At 41.3% G+C, this 23,118-nt stretch overlaps 1 protein-coding gene across 1 annotated transcript in view; it reads left to right on the forward strand.

The window, feature by feature from the left end:
- The first annotated feature begins 5,443 nt into the window (after positions 1–5,443).
- SNX4 (sorting nexin 4) overlaps positions 5,444–23,118 on the forward strand; it is a 71,581-nt gene continuing 53,906 nt past the window's right edge. The window contains exon 1 of the mRNA XM_047734759.1: positions 5,444–5,610. Within this exon, the coding sequence (XP_047590715.1) occupies positions 5,470–5,610 (141 nt within the window). The 5' untranslated portion in view covers positions 5,444–5,469. The remainder of the gene's footprint in view (positions 5,611–23,118) is intronic.

The raw sequence follows: 23,118 nt of genomic DNA on the forward strand, positions 1-23,118 counted from the left end.
ATAAATACAATCTTAAATAAACAAACAAAAAACAGGCCCCAAATGGAGTCACTTGTCCTAAGCCCCTATCAGCAAACCAAGACTTTTACCTAACCTAACTGCAGTTTTGTCTCTCCCAGGAATGTGACCTTTAACCAGTCAGCCTGGAATTCTCTGGTCAGCACTAGTAGCCATTTTGTGTAGCCCTTTGGCTTTCCTTTCTGTTTGCGAGATGGGATGCTGCCTGATTCATGAATCATTGAATAAAGCCAATTTGATCTTTAAATTTACTCAGTTTGAATTTTGTTTTTAATACCCTCCGTCCAAGTTTGCAGGGGGAGAGGTCTGTCCTGACCACTGCTCTGCTACTAACCAGTTGTTAGTAGTAACTGTGGCCAAGTTATCAACCTCGCTAGGCTCCACTGCCTTTATCAGGAAAATGAAGGCATTGGATGAGAGGACCTCTGAGGTAATACCTCACCTGTGATCTCCAGTTTTGGTTATTTACAAAGGGAAAAATCTCAAGAGTGGAAAAATCCCCTCCATTTCCCATTCACCTCAGGGCTGATGGCCCAAGTTTGTGGTTTCCGGAATTAATCAGCCCACTCAGACCTTTGCAGCTTCCACACTTTTCCTACCTAACCAAAGGGAGGGGCAAGTAGTGAGGTGGCTCAGAGCTGCCAGCTGTGACCCATCAGCTAGGTCTGGCTGCAGAAAGGGACATGGTGACTGCCCACCTCTTGCCTCTCCCAAGGGCTGCCTCTTTTTCCTGGAAGAACTGATTGGCACACGGGGACCAAGCTGGGTCCTCATGGTACCAAGACTACTGAGGAGGGGGGAGGAGAGGAGGGTCCCTGTTGGCTTTCACCCATTCTCCCCTACCCTCTCCCATGCAGTTTTGGGGAGAATTCAGGTTGAGGAGATATCTGTGGAGGCTGGAGGGGAGCTACCGTGGGCAGGAGACCAGGTGTCTGACTGGCTTTAATAAGTAAAAATGCAGCTGGTTATTATATCTTTTTTTTTTTTTTTTAAGATTTTTTTTTATTTATTTGTCAGAGAGAGAGGGAGAGAGAGCGAGCACAGGCGGACAGAATGGCAGGCAGAGGCAGAGGGAGAAGCAGGCTCCCCGCCAAGCAAGGAGCCCAATGTGGGACTCGATCCCAGGACGCTGGGATCATGACCTGAGCCGAAGGCAGCTGCTTAACCAACTGAGCCACCCAGGCGTCCCTGGTTATTATATCTTTGCTTGTTTTCTTCTGTACACCCCTCCCGCCCCCCGACACATTCGTTCATTCAGTAACTGAGTGCTGAATACCCCCTCCAGCCCAGAGGGCCCAGAGCATGGGGTTGCAAAGAGGAGTGAGGCAGGGCCCTGCTCTTACTGAGTTCATTGGCCTAGAGCAGGAGATAGACATGTAGGGTTAGTAAACAAGTGAGAGAACAGAGAAAAGTCAGCCTTCAATGGAGGGGTGGATGAGTGTGTGGGAAGGAGGGCGCAGAAAGTCCCCAAGTCTGGGAAAAACAGAGCTGGCCCCAACACAGGGCAACAGAGATTCAGTATACATTTATTTACTCGAAATTACTTCTGGTATTCAGAATGTCTGGTATTCAGAACAGTCGCACCAATGGAGAAGATCTCCAAAGATGATCAGTCACTACAGCCCGTCTCTTGCCTGTTTCTTGCTCACTTTTCTGATATGTATTAAATAGGCCATTCATTGGGCAGATAGATAAGACTGTGGGTGCTGCTTCCTGCCCTCACTTCAGTCCTGCTGAGTGTCCTCCCCTTTCAGCGATGCCCCGGGAATCACCACTCCCTGAGGGATGGATGGCCGAAGTAGGATCCCCTTGGGAGGACCTTACCTCTGACAAGTGACAGCCAAGGTGTTCCACGGTAGCAGGCAGCATAGCATGGGGCAAATGGTAGCAGAAGTTCTGAATAGAAGATTCCATCTGAAATATGAATGCTTAAAACTGATATAAATTTAGTTTTCTCACACAAGCAGCTCCCCCACGACTAATAATCTTAGTCAGGGTGGCAGCTCTGAGCCACCTCACTACTTGCCCATCCCTTTGGTTAGTTAGGAAAAGTGGGGAAGCCGCAAAGGTCTGAGTGAGATGATTAATTCCAGAAACCACTAACCTGGGCCATCATCCCTGAGGTGAGTGGGAAATGGAGGGCATTTTTCCACTGTTGAGATTTTTCCCTTTGTAAATAACTCAAAACTGGAGATCACAGGTGAGGTATTACCTCAGAGGTCCTCTCAGACTAAGATTATTCTGGAAAATGATCAATGCAGCTCAGAGAATCAATAAGTTTACAAAATGTACTAAACATTGTGAAGTGTCAGGACACTTGGGTAGCTCCGTTGGTTCTGCATTTGGCTTTTGCTTGGGTCATGATCCAGAGGTCTTGGGATGGAGCCCTGCCCTGCATCAGGCTCCTGCTCAGTGAGGAGTCTGAACAGACTGCTTCTCCCTCTTCCTCTCCCTCTCTCCCCTGCTCATGTTCTCTCTGCCTCAATTAAATAAGATAAAATCTCTAAAAAAGTTAAAATCTTAAAAAATATTTAAAAAATAAAAAATATAACCATACACGATTATAAGATTAAATAAATTATAGTAATTTTAAAAAGTTTGTTTGTTTATTTATTTATTTATTTATTTTAGTAATCTCTGCACCTGAGGTGGGATTCAAATTTACAGCCCTGAGATCAAGAGTTGCATGCTCTTCCAACTGAGCCAGACGGTTGCCCCAAATTATAGTATTTTTTTAAAAGAGATTTTTATTCACTTGACACAGAGGACAAAAGTGAGGGGTGGGGGTGGGGAATAACAGGCAGAGGGAGAGGGACAAGCAGAATCCCCACTGAGCGGGGAGCCCAATGCAAACTCAATCCCAGAACCCTGGGATCATGATCCAAGTGGAAGGCAGACAATCAACTGAGCCACTCAGGCACCCTGAATTAATAGCAATGCTTTACAATAAAACTGTGTAGTCTTTAAGAAGATTCTCTAGAAATATAATCACATGGAAAGGTGTTCTTGCTGTATTAAGTGAACAAATTATAAAATAACATTATAGTATGATTCTATTTTTATTATATATGTATAATATTTGAAGGGATAGATGTTCAATGTTAGTGTTTATCTTTGGGTGTGGGAGTATGGAGTTTTTATATTATTTTTATTCATAACCATTTTCTAATTTTTCCACAATGAACATGTCTAATAGGTATATATAAGAGGGGGAAATGACCATCTAATCCCTTTGCCCTGATTTTAGATTCTTCAAGTACCCTCTTGTTTTTCCAAATTTGGTTACTCCAAGACTATCTCTTAAGAAAATATAGAGACAAAGTTATATCGAGCTAACTTAAAACTGATACCAAAGGCAGTCTTGGAATTTTTTTTTTCCCCTCAGAAAAGGAGGTATGAATTGTAAAAGGGCCAGGTGGAGGGAACTTTCCCTCTATCCTTCTAGATTCTTTTGGCTGGTCTGTTAATTGAATTGACATAAAATTAACAGGAGAGAAATAAATTTAATTATGTAGTATGGGAGCCCCATAAGATTATGAGACCCATGAACATGTCAGGCAATTGAAGCTTCTATGCCATCCTGAGCTAAGGAATGGGGTAAGGGACGGAGGTTCAAAGGAGAGTAGGGTAATTCATAGGACCATAAGAACAGATGTTTGAAAATTAAATGTTTGCTTTGCCATGCGGATGGGTCATTTCTGGTAATAGCGGTCTTTCCGGGCCAGGCCTTCCTGAACTTTCTTAGGTAGTTAAGGGAGAGGTAAAAGTAATTTTCTTGAATCTTCTGGTTTTGATTGTTTTTAGCTCAAAATAATGCACATGCCAAAGTGGCCTATTTGGGGGTCATGTATTCTGCTCCCCCTCAAAATGAAGAGAAAACAGACTGTTCCTACTCTGTTTTAGTCCTCCCCGCCTCCCCCCCCCCCAAAATAGCACCTAGCACTATGGCTTCCCCTGGTTGAATGCTTTGTCAAAACTTGAGCTCCTTTCCTCGTTCTTACACACTGCAGAATGAGATACTGAAGTCACCAGCCCAGAGCGATTATCCTAAAGGCTCTTGGACTTAGTTTTTTCAGTATCTTGAAACTGGGAAAATGGCACAGGATAACGGTTACAAATCTGTTCCTGGGAAGATATCCCTCTTGTGATGAATTAATCTTCTGATTTAAAAATACGTTTCCTGGGACGCCTGGGTGGCTCAGTTGGTTAAGCAGCTGCCTTCGGCTCAGGTCATGATCCCAGCGTCCTGGGATCGAGTCCCGCATCGGGCTCCTTGCTCAGCAGGGAGCCTGCTTCTCCCTCTGCCTCTGCCTGCCATTCTGTCTGCCTGTGCTCGCTCTCTCTCCCTCTCTGACAAATAAATAAAAAATCTAAAAAAAAAATAAAAAAAAATAAAAATACGTTTCCTGAGAATTTGCCTAGCGTGAACAATCCTTGATACAGTGATGATATAAATGGCTTTTGAAATTTGAGTAAAGGTCCTAGGTTTGGTCAGAGGAAGAGGGAAAAAAAAAAAAAAAAGATAGGGTCCTTGCCTTAAAAAAGTCCAAAGTCCAGTTGGGGCAGAAAGACATATAAACAAATAATTGTAAAATAATACGAGAAAGGTCTTAACATTAATTAACAAAGTAATATTAGCATTTGGACATTACCACTTGAGATTTTAGGGATGAATGGGAAATTCGCCGGGTGGGGGCGGGGCAGAGAATACAACCCAGGAAGAGCAAATTATGTGTCATAGCTTGGAAGGATTTCGGCAGAAAGATCAGTTTCTCTCCTTGAAAAATTGATGACCAGACTTTGTATAGAAGGAACCCCCAACTACCACACAGCCTGGCACACCGAGTGAGCATTTCCCATTAGGTTACCATAGTGAATGCGTGTCAAGGAAGCGGGTTCTGAAAATTCGGGACGAGAGGTTCGTAGAAAACGATCAGAGATCGCCAGGGCTTTATGAAACGCAACCGATTTCAAGCCACCCTTTGGCCAAACGCTTCACTTCTTCACTTCTCTCAGAACTGCACGTGCTAGCTTTTGCTGAATGTGTTACTCGAACTGCTTAAAGTTTTTTAATTTATGGCGCCCTGAACCTTCCGGGTAAAAAAGTGGAACCGAGGCTCGGAGCGGGAAGGTCAGACCGCGGTCTCCGGTTTCTTCTAACTCAATTTTTCTCTAGGCGCTCGCCCGCCGGAACTATTCCAGTGTCTACTCTGCTCTTCCCCTTGCCTTTCTCCCCTTCTCTCCCTCAATCAGTTCTCCCGGGTTTCCGGGTCTCCCGGGCTAGCAGCTGACCTTTTCCTAAGTAGGGAAGCCTACCCACCTCCGCCCCGGGCGGGAAGCTTCGTGGATCTCAGTCCCCGGGAAACCGCCGCGGGGCCAGAAGGCGGGGCGGGGCGGGGCGCGCTGCGCGACGGCGCAAGCGCATTGGAGCCGCGGAGTCAAACTGCAGCCATGGAGCAGGCACCTCGGGATCTCGAGCGGCAATTGCAGCCAGCGCCCCTAGAGCCGCTGGGCCACCCCGATGCGGGGCTGCAGTCTGCGGTCGGTGAGGAAGCGGAGGGGGCCAGAGACAAGAGCCCCGGAGAGGGCACGGTGAGGAGAAGGGGCGGCAGAGGCCACGGGGCCTGGTGTCGGGGCCTAGCGGGCGGGACTGGGTTGGGTTGGGCTGGGCTGGCGGGGGCCGGTGGGCTCGGCCGGAAAGGCCCCGCAGTGAGGGGACGGCAGGGTGGAAGGGCCGGGCTACAGGTGCAGTGAGGGGGAGGCTCGGTGGAGAAAGGGGGTTGGGGGGGCGAATCCCTGAGGCTGCGGGACCAAGGGAAGGGCCGAGAGGGCGGCAGCGAGGGGAGCGGGGGGATGTGTGGGTGCGGTCGGATGGGCGTGGAGGTCGGAGCCCTGGACCCGCCCGGCTGGAGCAGGTGTGGTGTTCAGAGGTCGGGGGACCTGGAGGTTTGGACCAGAAGAGGAACACTTGTTCCTGGCAGTCTGGTGAGGGGTTGTGCGGAGGCGATGGCCGAACGGAGGCGCCGTGGAGAGTGGGCATCGGTGCTGGAGAAGGAAGGGAATGGGGGACTTGAGGAACAATTTGGGGGTTTAAAAGGGTGGTTGGCTTGGTGCCACGATCAGGAAATTGAAGAGTCGGATTCAAGAAAAGGCAAAATAAAAGAAAATTTAAACTCCGTATTTGTAGTTTCTTCACTTGGAGGCAGTGCCCTATTTCCCATTGAGGTTTGTCAGCTATATCCCATGCACCTACCTGCCTTGTGAATCCCCCGGTAATTAGTGATTTTCATTGTTGAGAGGAGAGAATGCATCATTTTATTTTATTTTATTTTTTTAAAGATTTTATTTATTTGACAGAGATCACAGGTAGGCAGAGAGGCAGGCAGAGAGAGAGGAGGAAGCAGGCTCCCTGCTGAGCAGAGAGCCCGATGTGGGGCTCCATCCCAGGACCCTGAGATCATGACCTGAACCGAAGGCAGAGGCTTTAACCCACTGAGCCACCCAGGCGCCCCGAGAATGCATCATTTTAGATATGTAATTGTTTTCATTCCAAAGTGTTTTCACGCATAATGCAAGATAGTAGACCGGGGTAAAAGGAAGGGTTTCAAAAACCAGCGCTCCACATGAGACCATTCTACCCGAGAGTGTGCATTGATCATCCGTTTTGCTTCTTTTTTTTCTGGAGCAGGGGTTAGTGCTAATATAAAACTGCCCATTCTTATGGTATATGGATATAGAAAAGTTAAAGTTGTTTGCTGCATGTACCTAGAAAGACTTTTTCTTTCTTTTTTTTTTTTTTTAAAGATTTATTTATTTATTTGACGGAGAGAGAGAGAGAGATTACAAGCAGGCAGAGGCAGGCAGAGAGAGAGAGGGGGAGAAGCAGGCTCCCCGCTGAGCAGAGAGCCCGATGCGGGGCTCGATCCCAGGACCCTGAGATCACGACCCGAGCCGAAGGCAGAGGCTTAACCCACTGAGCCACCCAGGCGCCCCTAGAAAGACTTTTTCAAGTTTAGGGACCAGATAATTGGGAACTTCATATACAATCGTTGAAGGTATCACCTTCTTAGGGAAATGTCGAGATACACAAAGTAGCATGAAGACTTTTTGGGATGAGTTTTAAGTTTCTCATTCAATTTTTTCCGAAATGTAGAATTATTTTGTGTAAAGGCCAGGATCTCATATTAAATGTGAAGAAGTGTGGGTATTCTTAGTTCGTAAATTTGGCTCTTAATGATTTGCTCTTTATGCAGGTTTCCATCTGTGACTTAGTTTTTGTGTTCCGCCTTTAAAAAAAAAAACTTATTGTCAAGTATGTCATCACAAAAGAATAAATAATTATCTCACAAAATAATTGAAACCCTCACACGTTCTGGGTTATAGCTTACTCCCTCCATCACAGAGGTAACCTTTGTCCTGCATTTTGTATTAACAATTCTTTTGCTTTTCTTATAATTTTACCATATGTATTTATAAACGATATGTTGTTTTACTTGATTTTGAAATTTACATGTGATATAATTTTTTTTAAAGATTTTATTTATTTATTTGTCAGAGAGAGAGAGAGTGAGCGAGCACAGGCAGACAGAGTGGCAGGCAGAGGCAGAGGGAGAAGCAGGCTCCCCACAGAACAAGGAGCCCAATGTGGGACTCGATCCCAGGACGCTGGGATCATGACCTGAGCCGAAGGCAGCGGCTTAACCAACTGAGCCACCCAGGCGTCCCATAAGTGATATAATTTTACTATGACTTCCTCTCTTAACTCAGTATGTTTTTGGGATTCATCCAAAATGTGGCTTAATTCACTTATATTCATGACTCTATAGTCTGCCATTTTATAGATATTCTACAGTTGATTTCTTCTTGTGTTTACAGACATTGGGGTTATTATAAGATCCTTGCTTATTTCTAAAAAATTACTATCATTAACTTCTTCCATATCTCTTGGTGCAAATGTCTAATACAAATTTAGGTGTGGGGTTGCTGGATTGTAGGGTATTAGCACATTCAGTTCTAGTGGGTGGTGCCAGATTGCTTTCCAAAGTAATTTTTTTTTTTAAAAGATTTTATTTATTTATTCGACAGAGAGAGATCACAAGTAGGCAGAGAGGCAGGCAGAGAGAGAGAGAGGAGGAAGCAGGCTCCCCGCCGAGCAGAGAGCCCGATGCGGGACTCGATCCCAGGACCCTGAGATCATGACCTGAGCCGAAGGCAGTGGTTTAGCCCACTGAGCCACCCAGGCGCCCCTGCTTTCCAAAGTAATTTTACCAATTTATTTTCCCATCACAATTTTTTTCTGTCTTTAGCAACACTTAATATTTTCAGACTTTAAAATATTTGCTAATCTCTTGGGTATATGTTAAAGCAGTTTTAGATTGTTTCAAAAGGCAAGCATCATATCTTTTGTAGACAACATCATGAGTTTAATTTTGATTTGATTATGATAAAAATTTTCGTGGGCACCTCAGTGGCTTGTCAGTAGATATGCGACTCTTGATCTCATGATTGTAAGTTTGAACCCCATGTTGGGTGTAGAGATTACTTAAAAAAAAAATCTTTTAGGGGCACCTGGGTGGCTCAGTGGGTTAAGCCTCTGCCTTCGGCTCAGGTCATGATACCGGGGTCCTGGGATCGAGCCCCGCATTGGGTTCTCTGCTCAGCAGGGAGCCTGCTTCCCTTCCTCTCTCTCTGCCTGCCTCTCTGCCTGCTTGTGATCTCTCTCTGTCAAATAAATAAATAAAAATCTTAAAAAAAAAACTTTTAAAAAATTTGTTTTTTGGTAATTTTTTTGTGAAAGCCTTTAGATAATTAACTAATAGGAAGTCACAACTATAGTATAAACTCCATTTATCTTAATTTAAAAGTGATTATAGGGCGCCTGGGTGGCTCAGTGGGTTAAGCTGCTGCCTTCGGCTCAGGTCATGATCTCAGGGTCCTGGGATCGAGTCCCGCATCGGGCTCTCTGCTCGGCGGAGAACCTGCTTCCTCCTCTCTCTCTCTCTGCCTGCCTCTCTGCCTACTTGTGATCTCTCTCTGTGAAATAAATAAATAAAATCTTAAAAAAAAAAAGTGATTATAAATACCTTGTTGAAAAAAAAGATGTATATTCAGTTTAAGATATTTGAAAACCCAAAGATGCCATCATACAGTAAAAGTCATATTACCTGACATTTTAGGAAAATGTTTGTAAATGTACCGTTCATCAGTGACCAAACTTATGGGGTTTCCTAAAACAGCTTCCTAATTTTGTGGTTCTAGAGACACAAGCCATTTGGACAAATATTTTCAGTACCAATTATTTCAGAATCATGAGTATAAACATATATATTCACATGTACTCTGTATGTTGCCTATTCTCTTCCAAAAGCCCCAAGCTCATCCTTTGAGGGCCATCTACTCCCTTTCCCTCTTTCTTTTTTCTTTTATTTTCAAGATTTTATTTTTAAGTAATCTCCACACCTAATGTGGGGCTTGAACTCGTGACCCTGAGCTCAAGTGTTGTATACTGTACCAACTAAGCCTGCCAGGTACCCCTACCTTTCCCTCTTTCTATCCCCTCTTTTTTTCCAGTCCATTTTCAATTGAGAAGTATTGCGGTAACCGTAACCATGTTGTTACTGGTATTGATAGGAACGTAGTCTGAGCAGAAAGGTAAGTTAGATTTGTGGTTTGTGGGTGCTATGCACAGTAAGCTCTGCTTTTCATTTAATTCTGTAGATTACCCCCAAAAGACAGATAAAAATGGGGTTCCAGGAGAAGTAATTTTGCCAAGGTCACAGGCTAGTCAGTGGAATGGCTGGGATTTGAGCCCAGGTCCTCCTGGCTTTGAAATCAGTGCTCTTTCCAGTAAGCTATGCTGCTTCCGTCCAAAAAAAAAAAGTTAAAAATAGACTTGTTAATTGCTCCAATACTGTATTTAAATTTTTTAGTTTAAGTTGCAATTTTAAGAAGAAAAAAAGTATAAAAAATGTGTTGATTTATCAAGCACTTTTTCACCACAAAAATATCTGTGCAGATGGAGTGTAGAGATGCAGAAAACTTGCCTCATCAGCCTTATTCTTGACTGCAGATTTGGGCTGAGAGTCATTTGTACCATTTGCCCTACACCCAGGGGTAATAAAAGCAAGCACGGACTCACAAACCTCCTTTGGTTTTAAACATCACTAATTGGGATTCTTTAAATTCTGCTCTCAGCTCTTCTGTGGTCTCTTATTTTTCTTTCTGTGAGTCTACAGCCCTTTTCCATTGTTTGATGAGAAATCTCTCTCTCTTTTTTTTTCCTTTCATACTTTTTCACCTGTAGGGAAGAATGCATTCCTTTTTTCCCCCTTAGTATTGTCAATTCTATGTAAAATAATTTAGAAAATGGAAAAAATTAGAGAGGAATCCAGTCTCCAAGAAAGTAGCAATTAGTCCCGGCCCAAGAAAGATGACATAGTAAGGGAATGGAAGCAAGAGAACTTTTTAGACTGGAAGATCCCACTGAGTTGGTAATTGTCCAGAGAAAAACCCTTGCCTGCGGGAGTCAGGAGTGATTTTTCAGGGAGCACGCTCTAGGCCTGGGAGGACTGGTGGGGGCGAAGAGTTCATGGACAACTGGTGCTTACTGCTTAGCAATAGGTGTACCCCGTGACACCTTCACTGATTGGCAACTGAGTGAAGTAGGCTGGTGCTGTGGGCAAGTTTTGAGGCTTATGTGGGTGTGAATAACATGAAAAAGGAAAAGGAAATGTATAGGCATAGTTACAGAATGTATCAGTTTAGAAGCAGGTGATTAAATCACATTCAAGAACTTTTTCCTCATTTTTCTGCCTCAGCAGCTCGCAGAGTTTTTTAAAGGTGACTCAAAGTACAAAATACATTTTCTACAATCTAACCAGCATACATATCCTTCCATACATAAGTGTTGTTCAAGGAGGCAATACTTAATCATTACTTCATGTAGTACTCTCTGACATTCTTCTATTTATTATTAAAAAGAAATACTGATCACAAACCACCAAACTGATTTCATGAACCATGCATATGTTGTGACTCAGTGTGGAAAACTGTTCAAACTTATATATTTTATTTTAAATAAAAATGTTTTCTGAATCACTGTTTTATTTTTAAAATATATATTTTTATAGATAAAAAGTATAAGAAAACAGGTCATGTATTAGAACTGTATTTTTCTTATTTTTAACTGAAGTAAGCTTCACTCCTAGGCCTAAGTAGATATTATTATTATTATTATTATTTTTTAAAGATTTTATTTATTTATTTGACAGAGATCACAAGTAGGCAGAGAGATAGGCAGAGAGAGAGAGAGAGAGGGAAGCAAGCTCCCTGCTGAGCAGAGAGTCCGATGCGGGGCTCAATCCCAGGACCCTGAGATCATGACCTGAGCGGAAGGCAGAGGCTTTAACCCACTGAGCCACCCAGGCGCCCCAGTAGATACATTATTATTTTTTTTTTAAGAGTTTATTTATTTATTTGAGAGAGAGCATGAGCGAGGAGAAGGTCAGAGAGAGAAGCAGACTCCCCGTGGAGCCGGGACTCCAGGATCATGACCTGGGCCGAAGGCAGTTGTCCAACCAACTGAGCCACCCAGGCGTCCCTAGATACATTATTTTTAACTTAATACCTGTTAACTGTTGACTGTTGTAGACACACCCCCTAAGGAAATAAATTCTTTGGGTAGTTCTTAAACTTCAGATCTTTGACCTATACATAAGCATCAAGTGTAGAAAAAAAGATTGTAAGGAGTACACCAAGAGTGGTATATAAACAGTGGTTAGTGCTGGGTTGTAGGATATAGGTGATTTATACTCACTTAATTTGACCTATAGTTTTCAGTTTTTATATACTAAGCATGTATTACTTTCATAATAAAAAAATCTTAAAACTACAAATAATAGGGAATAGGGAATACTTGAGCTCCTGCTCTATACCAGGCAACTTTTAGAACTCTACCTGCATTAACTCAGTAAATGTTCTGATAACATTATGAGGTAAGTACTCTAAGCCCCCCCCCCCTTTTTTTTTTTAAGATTTTATTTATTTATTTGTCAGAGAGCAAGAGCGAGCACAGGCAGACAGAATGTCAGGCAGAGGCAGAGGGAGAAGCAGGCTCCCTGACGAGCAAGGAGCCCGATGTGGGACTCGATCCCAGGACGCTGGGATCATGACCTGAGCCGAAGGCAGCTGCTTAACCAACTGAGCCACCCAGGCGTCCCACTAATCCCCATTTTTCAACTGAGGCAGAGAGATTAAAAAATTTGCCCAGAGTTACACAGCTAATCTGTGGCAGAGATGGGATACAGATTCTGGCAAACTGATTTTTATTTTTATTTTATTTTTAAAGATTTTATTTATTTATTTGACAGACAGAGATCACAAGTAGGCAGAGAGAGGCAGGCAGAGAGAGAGGGAGGGAGGCAGGCTCCTTGCTGAGCAGAGATCCCAATGCAGGGCTCCATCCCAGGACCCTGGGATCATAACCTGAGCTGAAGGCAGAGGCTTTAACCCACTGAGCCACCCAGGCGCCCCTGGCAAACTGGTTTTTAATCTAGGGTGAATTGATCCTACAAATTTTAATTACAGACTTTTATTTTTTCCTGATTTCCAGTTATTTTATGTTTTCTTGCTTACTTACTTGGCCTCATGCTACACTGATTTTTTTTTTTTTTAAGATTTTATTTGACAGAGATCACAAGTAGGCAGAGAGGCAGGCAGAAAGAGAGACAGACAGAGACAGAAGCAGGCTCCCTGCTGAGCAGAGAGCCTGATGTGGTGCTCCATCCTAGGACCCTGGGATCATGACCTGAGCCAAAGCAGAGGCTTTAATCCACTGAGCCACCCAGGTGCCCCTACCCTGATTTCTTTTGACTTTTGTTTACTTTATTTGTATTTGTGTTTGTCCCATGATGTAATTTTTTGCTTTGTGTTATGTTTTAAGTCTTTCTCTTGTTTACCATAGGGAATTTAAAACATTTGCATTATCTTAACTGGCTTTATTTTTAGTTGATTTTCTTCTGTGAGGTTTTAACTTTCTTATTTTGGTTTCTATTTTTGCATTTTCCTTTGTGGGCAATAATTTCTTCGGTTTTATCCTCTGTAATGATTTGGAAGGCATGTATCTTTGTTTTTTTCTTCCCCCAAACATAACTGAAACAAAAATTATTTATGTAAATATAATTTAAGAATTTTTTGAAATAATCTCATTTACAGAAATGATATCAAATTTTATAAGCAAGGGCAGTATGAAGATCCTTTTTCCCATGAACTATTTGAGAGTGAACTGCCATCCTGATATGCCCTCATCTCATTCCCAGAACTTTCAGTGTGAGGGGTGCCTGACTGGCTCAGTCAGTAGAGCCTGCAGCTCTTGATTCTGGGGTCATGAGTTTCAGCCCCACGTTGGGTGTAGAGATTACTTAAAAACCTTCTGTATTTAGGGGCAAACAAGGTTATTGTCCTATGTAACCACAATACTACCATCAAAATCAGGAAGATAACATTGATAAATGACTATTATCTCATCCTCAAACTTTGTTTAAATTTTGCCAGTTGTACCAGAACTGTTCCTCAGAACAAAATGATCCAGTCCAGATTTATATAATTAAATGTAACACATGCATGATCCAGATGCATGTGTTACATTTAATTATATTGTCTCTTTAGTCTCCTTCAATTTGGCAGAGTTTCTCAGTCTTTACTTTGGTGACTTAGACTCTTCTGAAGATTAGAAAGCAATTATTTTGTAGAATGCCCTCAGTTTAGGTTTGCCTGATGTTTCCTTATGATTAAGTTCAGGTTATGCATCTTTGGCAGAAACTGCCACTAAAGTGATCCTATGGTCTAGTTCACACATGATTTGTTTTTGCCCAGTACTTTGGAATCACATTTTCTGCCAGTCTTCAATATCAAGTTACTCTTTTTCCTTTTGTAATTAATATTTTGTGGGACCTACTTTGGAATTGAAAATATCTTGTTCCTCATCAGACTTTCTATTTGTCTTTTCAGTATGGTCTCATGGATTTTATTTTTAAAAAACTTTATTTTTTTCTTTTTAAAAAATTATTAACATATAATGTATTATTTGTTTCAGGGGTACAGGTCTGTGATTCATCAGTCTTACACAATACACAGCACTCACCACAACACATACTCTCTCTAGTATCCATCACCCAGCCATCCTGTACCCCCACCTCCCTCCACTCCAGCAACCCTCAGTTTGTTTCCTGAGATTGAGTCTCTTATGGTTTGTCTCCCTCTCTGGTTTCGTCTTGTTTCATTTTTTTCCTGTCTTCCCCTGTGATCCTCTGTCTTATTTTTCAAATTCCACATATCAGTGAGATCATATAATTGTCTTTCTCTGATTGACTTACTTCACATAGCATAATACCCTCTGGTTCCATCCATGTAATGTAAATGGCAAGACTTCAGTTTTTTTAATGGCTGCATAATATTCTAGTGTGTGTGTGTGTGTGTGTGTGTGTGTGTATGCGTGTACACACACACACACACACACACACATATATATATATATATATACACCACATCTTTATCCATTCATCTGTTGATGGACATCTGGTTTCTTTTTTTTTTTAAAGATTTTATTTATTTGTCAGAGAGAGAGGAGAGCGAGCGAGCACAGGCAGACAGAATGGCAGGCAGAGGGAGAAGCAGGCTCCCCGCCAAACAAGGAGCCCGATGTGGGACTCGATCCCAGGACGCTGGGATCATGACCTGAGCCGAAGGCAGCTGCTTAACCAACTGAGCCACCCAGGCGTCCCGGACATCTGGTTTCTTTCAATAGTTTGGCTATTGTGGATATTGCTGTTATAAACATTGGGGTGCAGGTGCCCCTTCCGATCTCTACACTTGTATCTTTGGGGTAAATACCCAGTAGTGCGGTTGTTGGGTCGTAGGGTAGCTCTGTTTTCAACTTTTTGAGGAATCTCCACACTGTTTCCAGAGTGGCTATCCCAGCTTGCATTCCCACCAGCAGTGTAGGAGAGTTCCCCTTTCTCTGCATCATCTTTCATTTCCTAACTTTTTAATTAGACCGATTCCGACTGGTGTGAGGTGATAACTCATTGTATTTTTGATTTCTGTTTCCCGAATGCTGAGTGATGTTGAGCATTTTGTCATGTGTCTGTTGGCCATTTGGATGTCTTTTTTGCAGAAATGTCTGTTCATGTCTTCTGCCCATTTCTTGATTGGATTATTTGTTCTTTGGGTGTTGAGTTTGATAAGTTCTTTATAAATTTTGGATCCTAGCCCTTTATCTGATGTTATTTTCAAATACCTTCTCCCATTCTGTTGGTTGTCTTTTGGTTTTGTTGACTGTTTCCTTTCCTTGCTTATCTTGATGAAGTCCCAATACTTCATTTTTGCCCTTGCTTCCCTTACCTTTGGTGAGGTGTCTGGGAAGAAGTTGCTATGGCTGAGGTGGAAGAGGTTGCTGCCTGTGTCTCCTCAAGGATTTTGATGGATTCCTGTCTAACGTTGAGGTCTTTCATCCATTTTGAGTCTATTTTTGTGCATGGTGTAAAGAAATGGTCCAGTTTCATTCTTCTGCATGTGGCTGTCCAATTTTCCCAACACCATTTGTTGAAGAGACTGTCTTTTTTCCATTGGACATTCTTTCCTGCTTTGTCAAAGATTAGTTGACCATAGAGTTGAGGGTCTATTTCTGGGCTCTCTATTCTGTTCCACTGATATATGTGTCTGTTTTTGTGCCAGTACCATGCTGTCTTGATGATTACAGTTTTATAATAGAGCTTGAAGTCTGGAATTGTGATGCCACCAGCTTTGGCTTTCTGTTTCAACATTCTTTTGGCTATTTGGGGTCTTTTCTGGTTCCATACAAATTGTAGGATTATTTGTTCCATTTCTGTGAAAAAAGTTGATGGTATTTTGATGGGGATTGCATTGAATGTGTAGATCACTCTAGGTCGCATAGACATTTTAACAATATTTGTTCTTCTATTTTAACAATATTTGTTCTTCCAATCCATGAGCATGGAATGTTTTCCATTTCTTTTTGTGTTCCTCAGTTTCTTTCATGAGTACTTACAGTTTTCTGAGTACAGATTCTTTGCCTCTTTGGCTAGATTTATTCCTAGGTATCTTACGGTTTTGGGCACAGTTGTAAATGGGATCAACTCCTTAATTTCTCTTTCTTTTGTCTCGTTGTTGATGTATAGAAATGCAACTGATTTCTCTGCATTGATTTTATACCCTGACACTTTACTGAATTCCTTTATGAGTTCTAGCAGTTTTGGGGTAGAGTTTCTGGGTTTTCCACATAAAGTTTCATTTTATCTGCAGAGTGAGAGTTTGACTACTTTGCTGATTCGGATGCCTTTTATTTCTTTTTGTTGTCTGATTGCTGAGGCTAGGACTTCTGGTATTACATTGAACAGCAGTGGTGATAGTGAACATCCCTGCATGTTCCTGACCTTAGGGGAAAAGATCTTCTTAGTTTTCCCCATTGAGAATGATATTTGCTGTGGGTTTTTCATAGATGGATTTGATGATATTGGGGTAGGTACCCTCTCTCCCTGCACTGTGAAGAGTTTTGATCAAGAAAGGATGCTGTACTTTGTCAAATGCTTTTTCTGCATCTGTTGAAAGGATCATATAGTTCTTGTTCTTTCTTTTATTAATGTAGCATTATCACATTGGTTTGTGTATGTTGAACTACTCTTGCAGCCCAGGAATAAATCCCACTTGGTCGTGATGAATAATCCTTTTAATGTACTGTTGGATCCTATTGCCTAGTATTTTGCATCCATATTCATCAAGGATATTGGTCTGTAATTCTCCTTTTTGATGGGGTCTTTGTCAGGTTTTGAGATCAAGGTAATGCTGGCCTCATAAAATGAGTTTGGAAGTTCCCCTTCCATTTCTGTTTTTTTGGAAGAGTTTCAGAAGAACAGGTATTAATCCTTCTTTAAATGTTTGGTAGAATTCCCCTGGGAAGCCGTCTGACACTGGGCTCTTGTTTGTTGGGAGGTACTTGATTACTGCTTCAGTTTCCTTGCTTGTTATGAGTCTATTCAGGTTTTCAGTTTCTTCCTGGTTCAGTTTTGGTAGTTTATACATCTCTAGGAATGCATCCATTTCTTCCATATTGTCTTGGCATGAACAACTTTATTAAGGTGTAATTTATATACCATAAAATTAACTTCTTTTAAGTATCTAATTAAATAATTTTTAGTAAAATTACAGAGTTTTGTACCCATCACCACAATCCAGTTTTATTTTATTATTTTATTTTTTTTTAAAGATTTTATTTATCTACTTGTCAGACATAGATCACAAGCAGGCAGAGAGGCACGCAGAGAGAGAGGCGGAAGCAGGCTCCTCGCTGAGCAGAGAGCCGGACGCGGGGCTCCATCCCAGGACCCTGAGATCATGACCTGATCCGAAGGCAGAGGCTTAACCCACTGAGCCACCCAGGCGCCCCAACACAATCCAGTTTTAGAACATTTCTATCATCCCCCCAAATCCCTGCTGAGTGGGGAGTACAGTTCGATCCCAGAACCTCAAGATCATGACCTGAGCTGAAGTCATGCTTAACGGACTGAGCTACCCAGGAGTCCCCCAGGTGCCTCTCTCTTATGGTGTCTCTTGAATAGTAAGTTTTTAATTTTGATGGAGGTCTGGTATATCACTTTTTTCTTTTCTGGATTGTGCTTTTAGTATTATATCTAAGAACTCTTTGCATATCCTAAGATCACAAAGATTTTACTCCTGTGTTTTTTCTAGAAATTTCTTTCTTAGCTCTGTATCTGGGCCATTTTGAGTTAATTTCTGTCTATAGTGTAAATAAAGGGTCTGAATCTTTTTTGGGGGGTCATGTGGACATTTAGTGGTTTCAGCACCATACGTTGAAAAGACTCCATTCTCTATTGACTTGCCTTGGTGTGTTTGTTTGATTTAAATCAATTGACCTAAAAAAAAAAAAAAGTCAATTGTAACGGTTTATCTCTGGATTCTCAGTTCTGTTCCATTGATCTCTCTTCTTTCTGCCAATACAACACTGTCTTAATTACTTTTACTTTTTAGTAAGTTTTGAAATTGGGTCCTATAACTTGTTCAAAATTGTTTTGGCTATTCTAGGCCCTTTGTATTTCCATATAAGATTTAGTAATAGCTCATTGGTTTCTACAAAAAATCCTGCCGGTTTAAGTATTTTTGAAGGACCAGTATGTTAATACGTTTAAATATTTTCAAGCATGTTCTATGCATGATGCTCCTTTGTCATTTGAAATTTATTGTGAAGTCTAAAGCAGATTTGATATTTATTCTTTTGTAGGGGTGTTATTTCTTATTTTTCTGCCTTAATCTTGTTGGAATGTTTAACTTTTCCAGTTCATTATACATGGACCACATGCCTTTCAGTTTGAAGGGTTATAACTTTTCTCCAGTCCAGGAAAGATTTGTTTGCTTGTTCTTTTTTTTTTTTTTTTTTTTTAATCTTTATTTTTTTATAAACATATAATGTATCTTTATCCCCAGGGGTACAGGTCTGGGAATTGCCAGGTTTACACACTTCACAGCACTCACCATAGCACATACCCTCCCCAATGTCCATAACCCAACACCGCCCCCCCCCCAGCAACCCTCAGTTTGTTTTGTGAGATTTAAATAATACAGATAGGGACCCCTGGGTGGCTCAGTTGGTTAAATGTGTGCTTTTGGCTCAGGTCATGATCCCAGGGTCCTAGGATTGAGTCTTGCATCAGGCTCCTTGCTCAGTGGGGAGCCTGCTTCTCCCCACACCTGGTCTGCCTGTTGTTTCCCCTGCTTGTGCGCATGTGCTCTCTCTGACAAATAAATCATTAAAAATAAATAAATTCTACAGGTGATTATTGTTTCTGTTCTTTTTCTTCTAATTTCTTCTTTAAGGACTAACATTGTTTAAATGTTGGTTCTTTGGGTTTTTTAAAACCATATTTCATCATTTTTACCCTGTTTGGTCTTTTTTTTCCTCAGCATTCTACAGAAGCTTCGTAACTATGTTGTGTTCTTATTGATTTGATTTCTTGCAGTGTGTTTTACTGTCCCAATATATCTTGTTTTTTTTCTTTGCATTGTTTCTTTTCCAATTAGCTCCATGTTCATCTCAATTGGCCTGTTCCCCCCCTGTTTTTCCTATAATTCTCAATATAACAATAAGTGTAATGTATTTTCTTTAGTGTTTGACTTAATAAATAAGATTAACTAAATAAGTCAAATCCCATAAACACTAACTCTTTTCATCTGTAATCCTAAAAGTTATATTAAGGTTAGCTTTCATTTTGTTTTTAGTCTTAAAGAGCGTCTCTATGTGGGCTGAGAATTCTTCATGCAAGCAGTGAACTCCTGAAGTGTCAGGCACCGGGTTTCATCTGTCTTTCCATCCCTGATGACTGACATAGTAGATACTCAAGATATATTTATTTATTTATTTATTTATTTATTTTTTTTAAAGATTTTATTCATTTATTTGTCAGAGAGAGAGAGAGGGAGAGATCACAAGTAGGCAGAGAGGCAGGCAGAGACAGAGGGAGAAGCAGGCTCCCTGTCGAGCAAGGAGCCCGATATGGGACTCGATCCCAGGACGCTGGGATCATGACCTGAGCCGAAGGCAGCCGCTTAACCAACTGAGCCACCCAGGCGTCCCTCAAGATATATTTATTGAATTAATGGTTGCTTTTGTCACTTTTATCTGCTTTTGTGCTTTTACTATTTCTTAGTGGTTTGCAACATTTTTAAAACTTTAAATAGATTATATTCATTTTATTTATTTTATTTTTTTTATTTTTAAAGATTATTTATTTATTTGTTTGACAGAGAGAGAGAGATCACAAGCAGGCGGAGAGGCAGGCAGAGAGAGAGGAGGAAGCAGGCTCCCCGCTGAGCAGAGAGCCCGATGCGGGGCTCGATCCCAGGACCCTGAGATCATGACCTGAGCCGAAGGCAGCGGCTTAGCCAACTGAGCCATCCAGGCGCCCCTTATATTCATTTTAGATAATAGATTATATTCATCTTTGAGTTGGAAATAATTTCATTAGCCTTTTAAATATGTTCATCTTCTACATTTATTTAATCCTAGGTAGTTAGTCTTAATTCAGATCAAGCATCTACGTTTGGGATGTTACTCCTTTGCTCTTTCTTTAATGATACTCTTTATTCTGATGAGAAGTTGGCTTTGAATACATGTCAACTAGTCTCTCTTTCAAGCATATCCCTGGGCTCATCTTCAAGTCAGTTCATCTCTAAATTTGCTCAGTGTATCCTTTTAACAATTGTGCTTCCAGTTGGGTTATTCTTGGTACTCTGTGTTTTACTGAGAGGGTAAACAATTTTATATCATCTTCCAAGTACTTCTGGTGTTACTGTTGTGTTCCTGTTTTCATTCTTTAGTTTTTATGATAGCTGGTTTTATTCTTTTTTTTTTTTTTCCTTCTTTGGATGGTGTGAGTATAAATTCATGACTCAGATGCATTATCTTTTTGGCTGGGGATCTGATTTGCTCTATTAGTTATGTGTTTCCAGTATTGGGGGAACTTTTCACTGGAGTAGATGGTGGTAAATCAAAGTGTTTGGCTATGGGCCAAAATTAGAATTATATATATGTGTGTGTCTCAACCACTGAGGGCTTCATAATCTTAATGTTGGGTGATTTGTGCTTATGTAATTTCTTGAACTTTCTTTTGGTTGAAGTATTTCCTTATTTTTTTCTCTCAGTAGCTAAACATACAACTTATACTTTATAAAAATGTTTTACTTGACAACTGAGTGATTTCTGTTTTTATTGACTAATAATTCTATTCCATTGGGTTAGCTCTTAGTTCTCTGTCCTTTTTACCATCTTTTAGCATTTTTATCTTATCAATTTTTCTTCAGCATTTTGGGGGTACGTCCTAAATTTAGTCATCATTTACTTTTTTGCCATACCACATAGCCTTTTCTTTTCTTTTTTTTTTTTTTTTTAAAGATTTTTTATTTATTTATTTGACAGAGAGAGATCACAAGCAGGCAGAGAGGCAGGCAGAGAGAGAGGAGGAAGCAGGCTCCCTGCTGAGCAGAAAGCCCGATGCGGGGCTCGATCCCAGGACTCCGAGATCATGACCTGAGCCGAAGGCAGCGGCTTAACCCACTGAGCCACCCAGGCGCCCCCACATAGCCTTTTCTGTTCTCATAGCACCGAGGTTTAATTTTCTGTATAAATCATCACCAGTGGGTTTTACTGTAGTTTTTTCTTTTTTCTTTTGGGGCGTCCCTCTTTCTACTTCTGTCTCTTGTTAACATGAAAATAAAGAGCCACAGTGAGAAGCAAACAAGTGTTTATTTGGGATTAAAGAATTGCAATTTGGGGATTAAGATTCAGGTAGAAACCCAAATAGTATCCTGCTTCTAGAGTGAAGGTAAGGGGTTTTTATAAGGAAAAAGAAGGGGGGGACAGGTACAGGAGTTAAGAGAAAAAAAGGCTAAACCCTTAGTTATACATTGTTTTACTACAGATTCTGTCTTCAGAAAGTCCATAACCTATGGACTTGTGGATAGGATATTTGTTCTCCTCCTGAATTCTCAAGCAGTTGCTTAAAACACTTGCTGTTTTGCATAGTCCAAAGGTTTTGGTCTGGTATGAGCAGAAACTCAGATAAGGTAGTTACTCTGCAGTGGTTTCTTGGCTCCCTTTTAAAATTGCTCCATTCATGGACGCCTAGGTGGCTCAGTTGGTTAAGTGTCTGCCTTTAGCTCGGGTCATGATCCCAGGGTCCTGGGATCAAGCCCCGTATCGGGCTCCTTACTCAGTGGGGAGCCTGCTTCTCGCTCTGCCTGCTGTTCTTCCTACTTGTATTCTCTCTCTGTGTCAAGTAAATAAAATCTTTAAAAATAAAACAGAATAAAATGGTTCCATTTATGTCAGTTTTTGACATCCTTCTTCACAAACTGCCCTCAGTTATAATGTGCAGTGTTTATAATTAAATCCACCTCCGAGGGCGCCTGGGTGGCTCAGTGGGTTAAAGCTGCTGCCTTTGGCTCAGGTCGTGATCTCAGAGTCCTGGGATCGAGCCCCGCGTTGGGCTTTCTGCTCAGTGGGGAGCCTGCTTCCCTTTCTCTCTCTCTGCCTGCCTCTCTGCCTACTTGTGATCTCTGTCTGTCAAATAAATAAATAAAATCTTAAAAAAAAAAAAAAACCCACCTCCGAACTCTGAGCGAGAGCAAGGGGGAAAAACCCAAAGCACAGCAGTTATCACATGGTCTCACTGTCTTCCTTGTTTAGACTTGGAGTTACTTCCTCAGTGGCACACTTTCTTCACATACAGCCTTTGAATTACTGGTGGTGGTTTGTTGTTGTTGTTCTTTTTTGTTCTTTATCATAGACCTGGGGATGTTTTAGCAAGAACAGAGAGGGGTCTGCTGTTAAACCTTGCTGCTGTCTGACAAGTGTAGCCTATTAACCACTGCCAAAGCGTGTAGGCAAATTTTGCATTGGATATAATAAAAAAATAAATAAAAATAAAGTTGAATGTAAGACAACTTTTTTTTTTTTAATTTAACCTACCTGCTGAAAATCTTGCCTTTTGGCATATGTATAGTATTTTCTTTTTGAGGGACTGAGGTTTAACTTTATTAAAATAAAAAATTAGATTTTAATATTGAGAATTATTCATCTTTATATAAAATGTTTTTAGATTTTTTTTCTTAGGCATTTTATTTATTTATTTTTTAAAGATTTTATTTATTTATTTGACAGACAGAGATCACAAGCAGGCAGAGAGGCAGGCAGAGAGAGAGAGAGAGAAAGGGAAGCAGGCTCCCCGCTGAGCAGAGAGCCCGATTCGGGGCTCGATCCCAGGACCCTGAGATCATGACCGGAGCTGAAGGCAGAGGCTTTAACCCACTGAGCCACCCAGGCGCCCCTCTTAGGCATTTTATATTGATTTTTTCTTGGTCACTGAGACAGAATGTTTGTGTTTTAATAATTAAACGTGTGATACATGTTAAAATAGCTTTTGGAAAAGTTTGGTGTGCTACAAAACGCTGCTAATGAGACATATATCATTTGCTGCTGTCATTTAGTAACCCCTAGCAACTCAAGAAATAGAA

The sequence above is a fragment of the Lutra lutra genome, chromosome 1 (genome assembly GCF_902655055.1).
Source record: "Lutra lutra chromosome 1, mLutLut1.2, whole genome shotgun sequence".
In the NCBI taxonomy this organism is placed as follows: domain Eukaryota; kingdom Metazoa; phylum Chordata; class Mammalia; order Carnivora; family Mustelidae; genus Lutra; species Lutra lutra.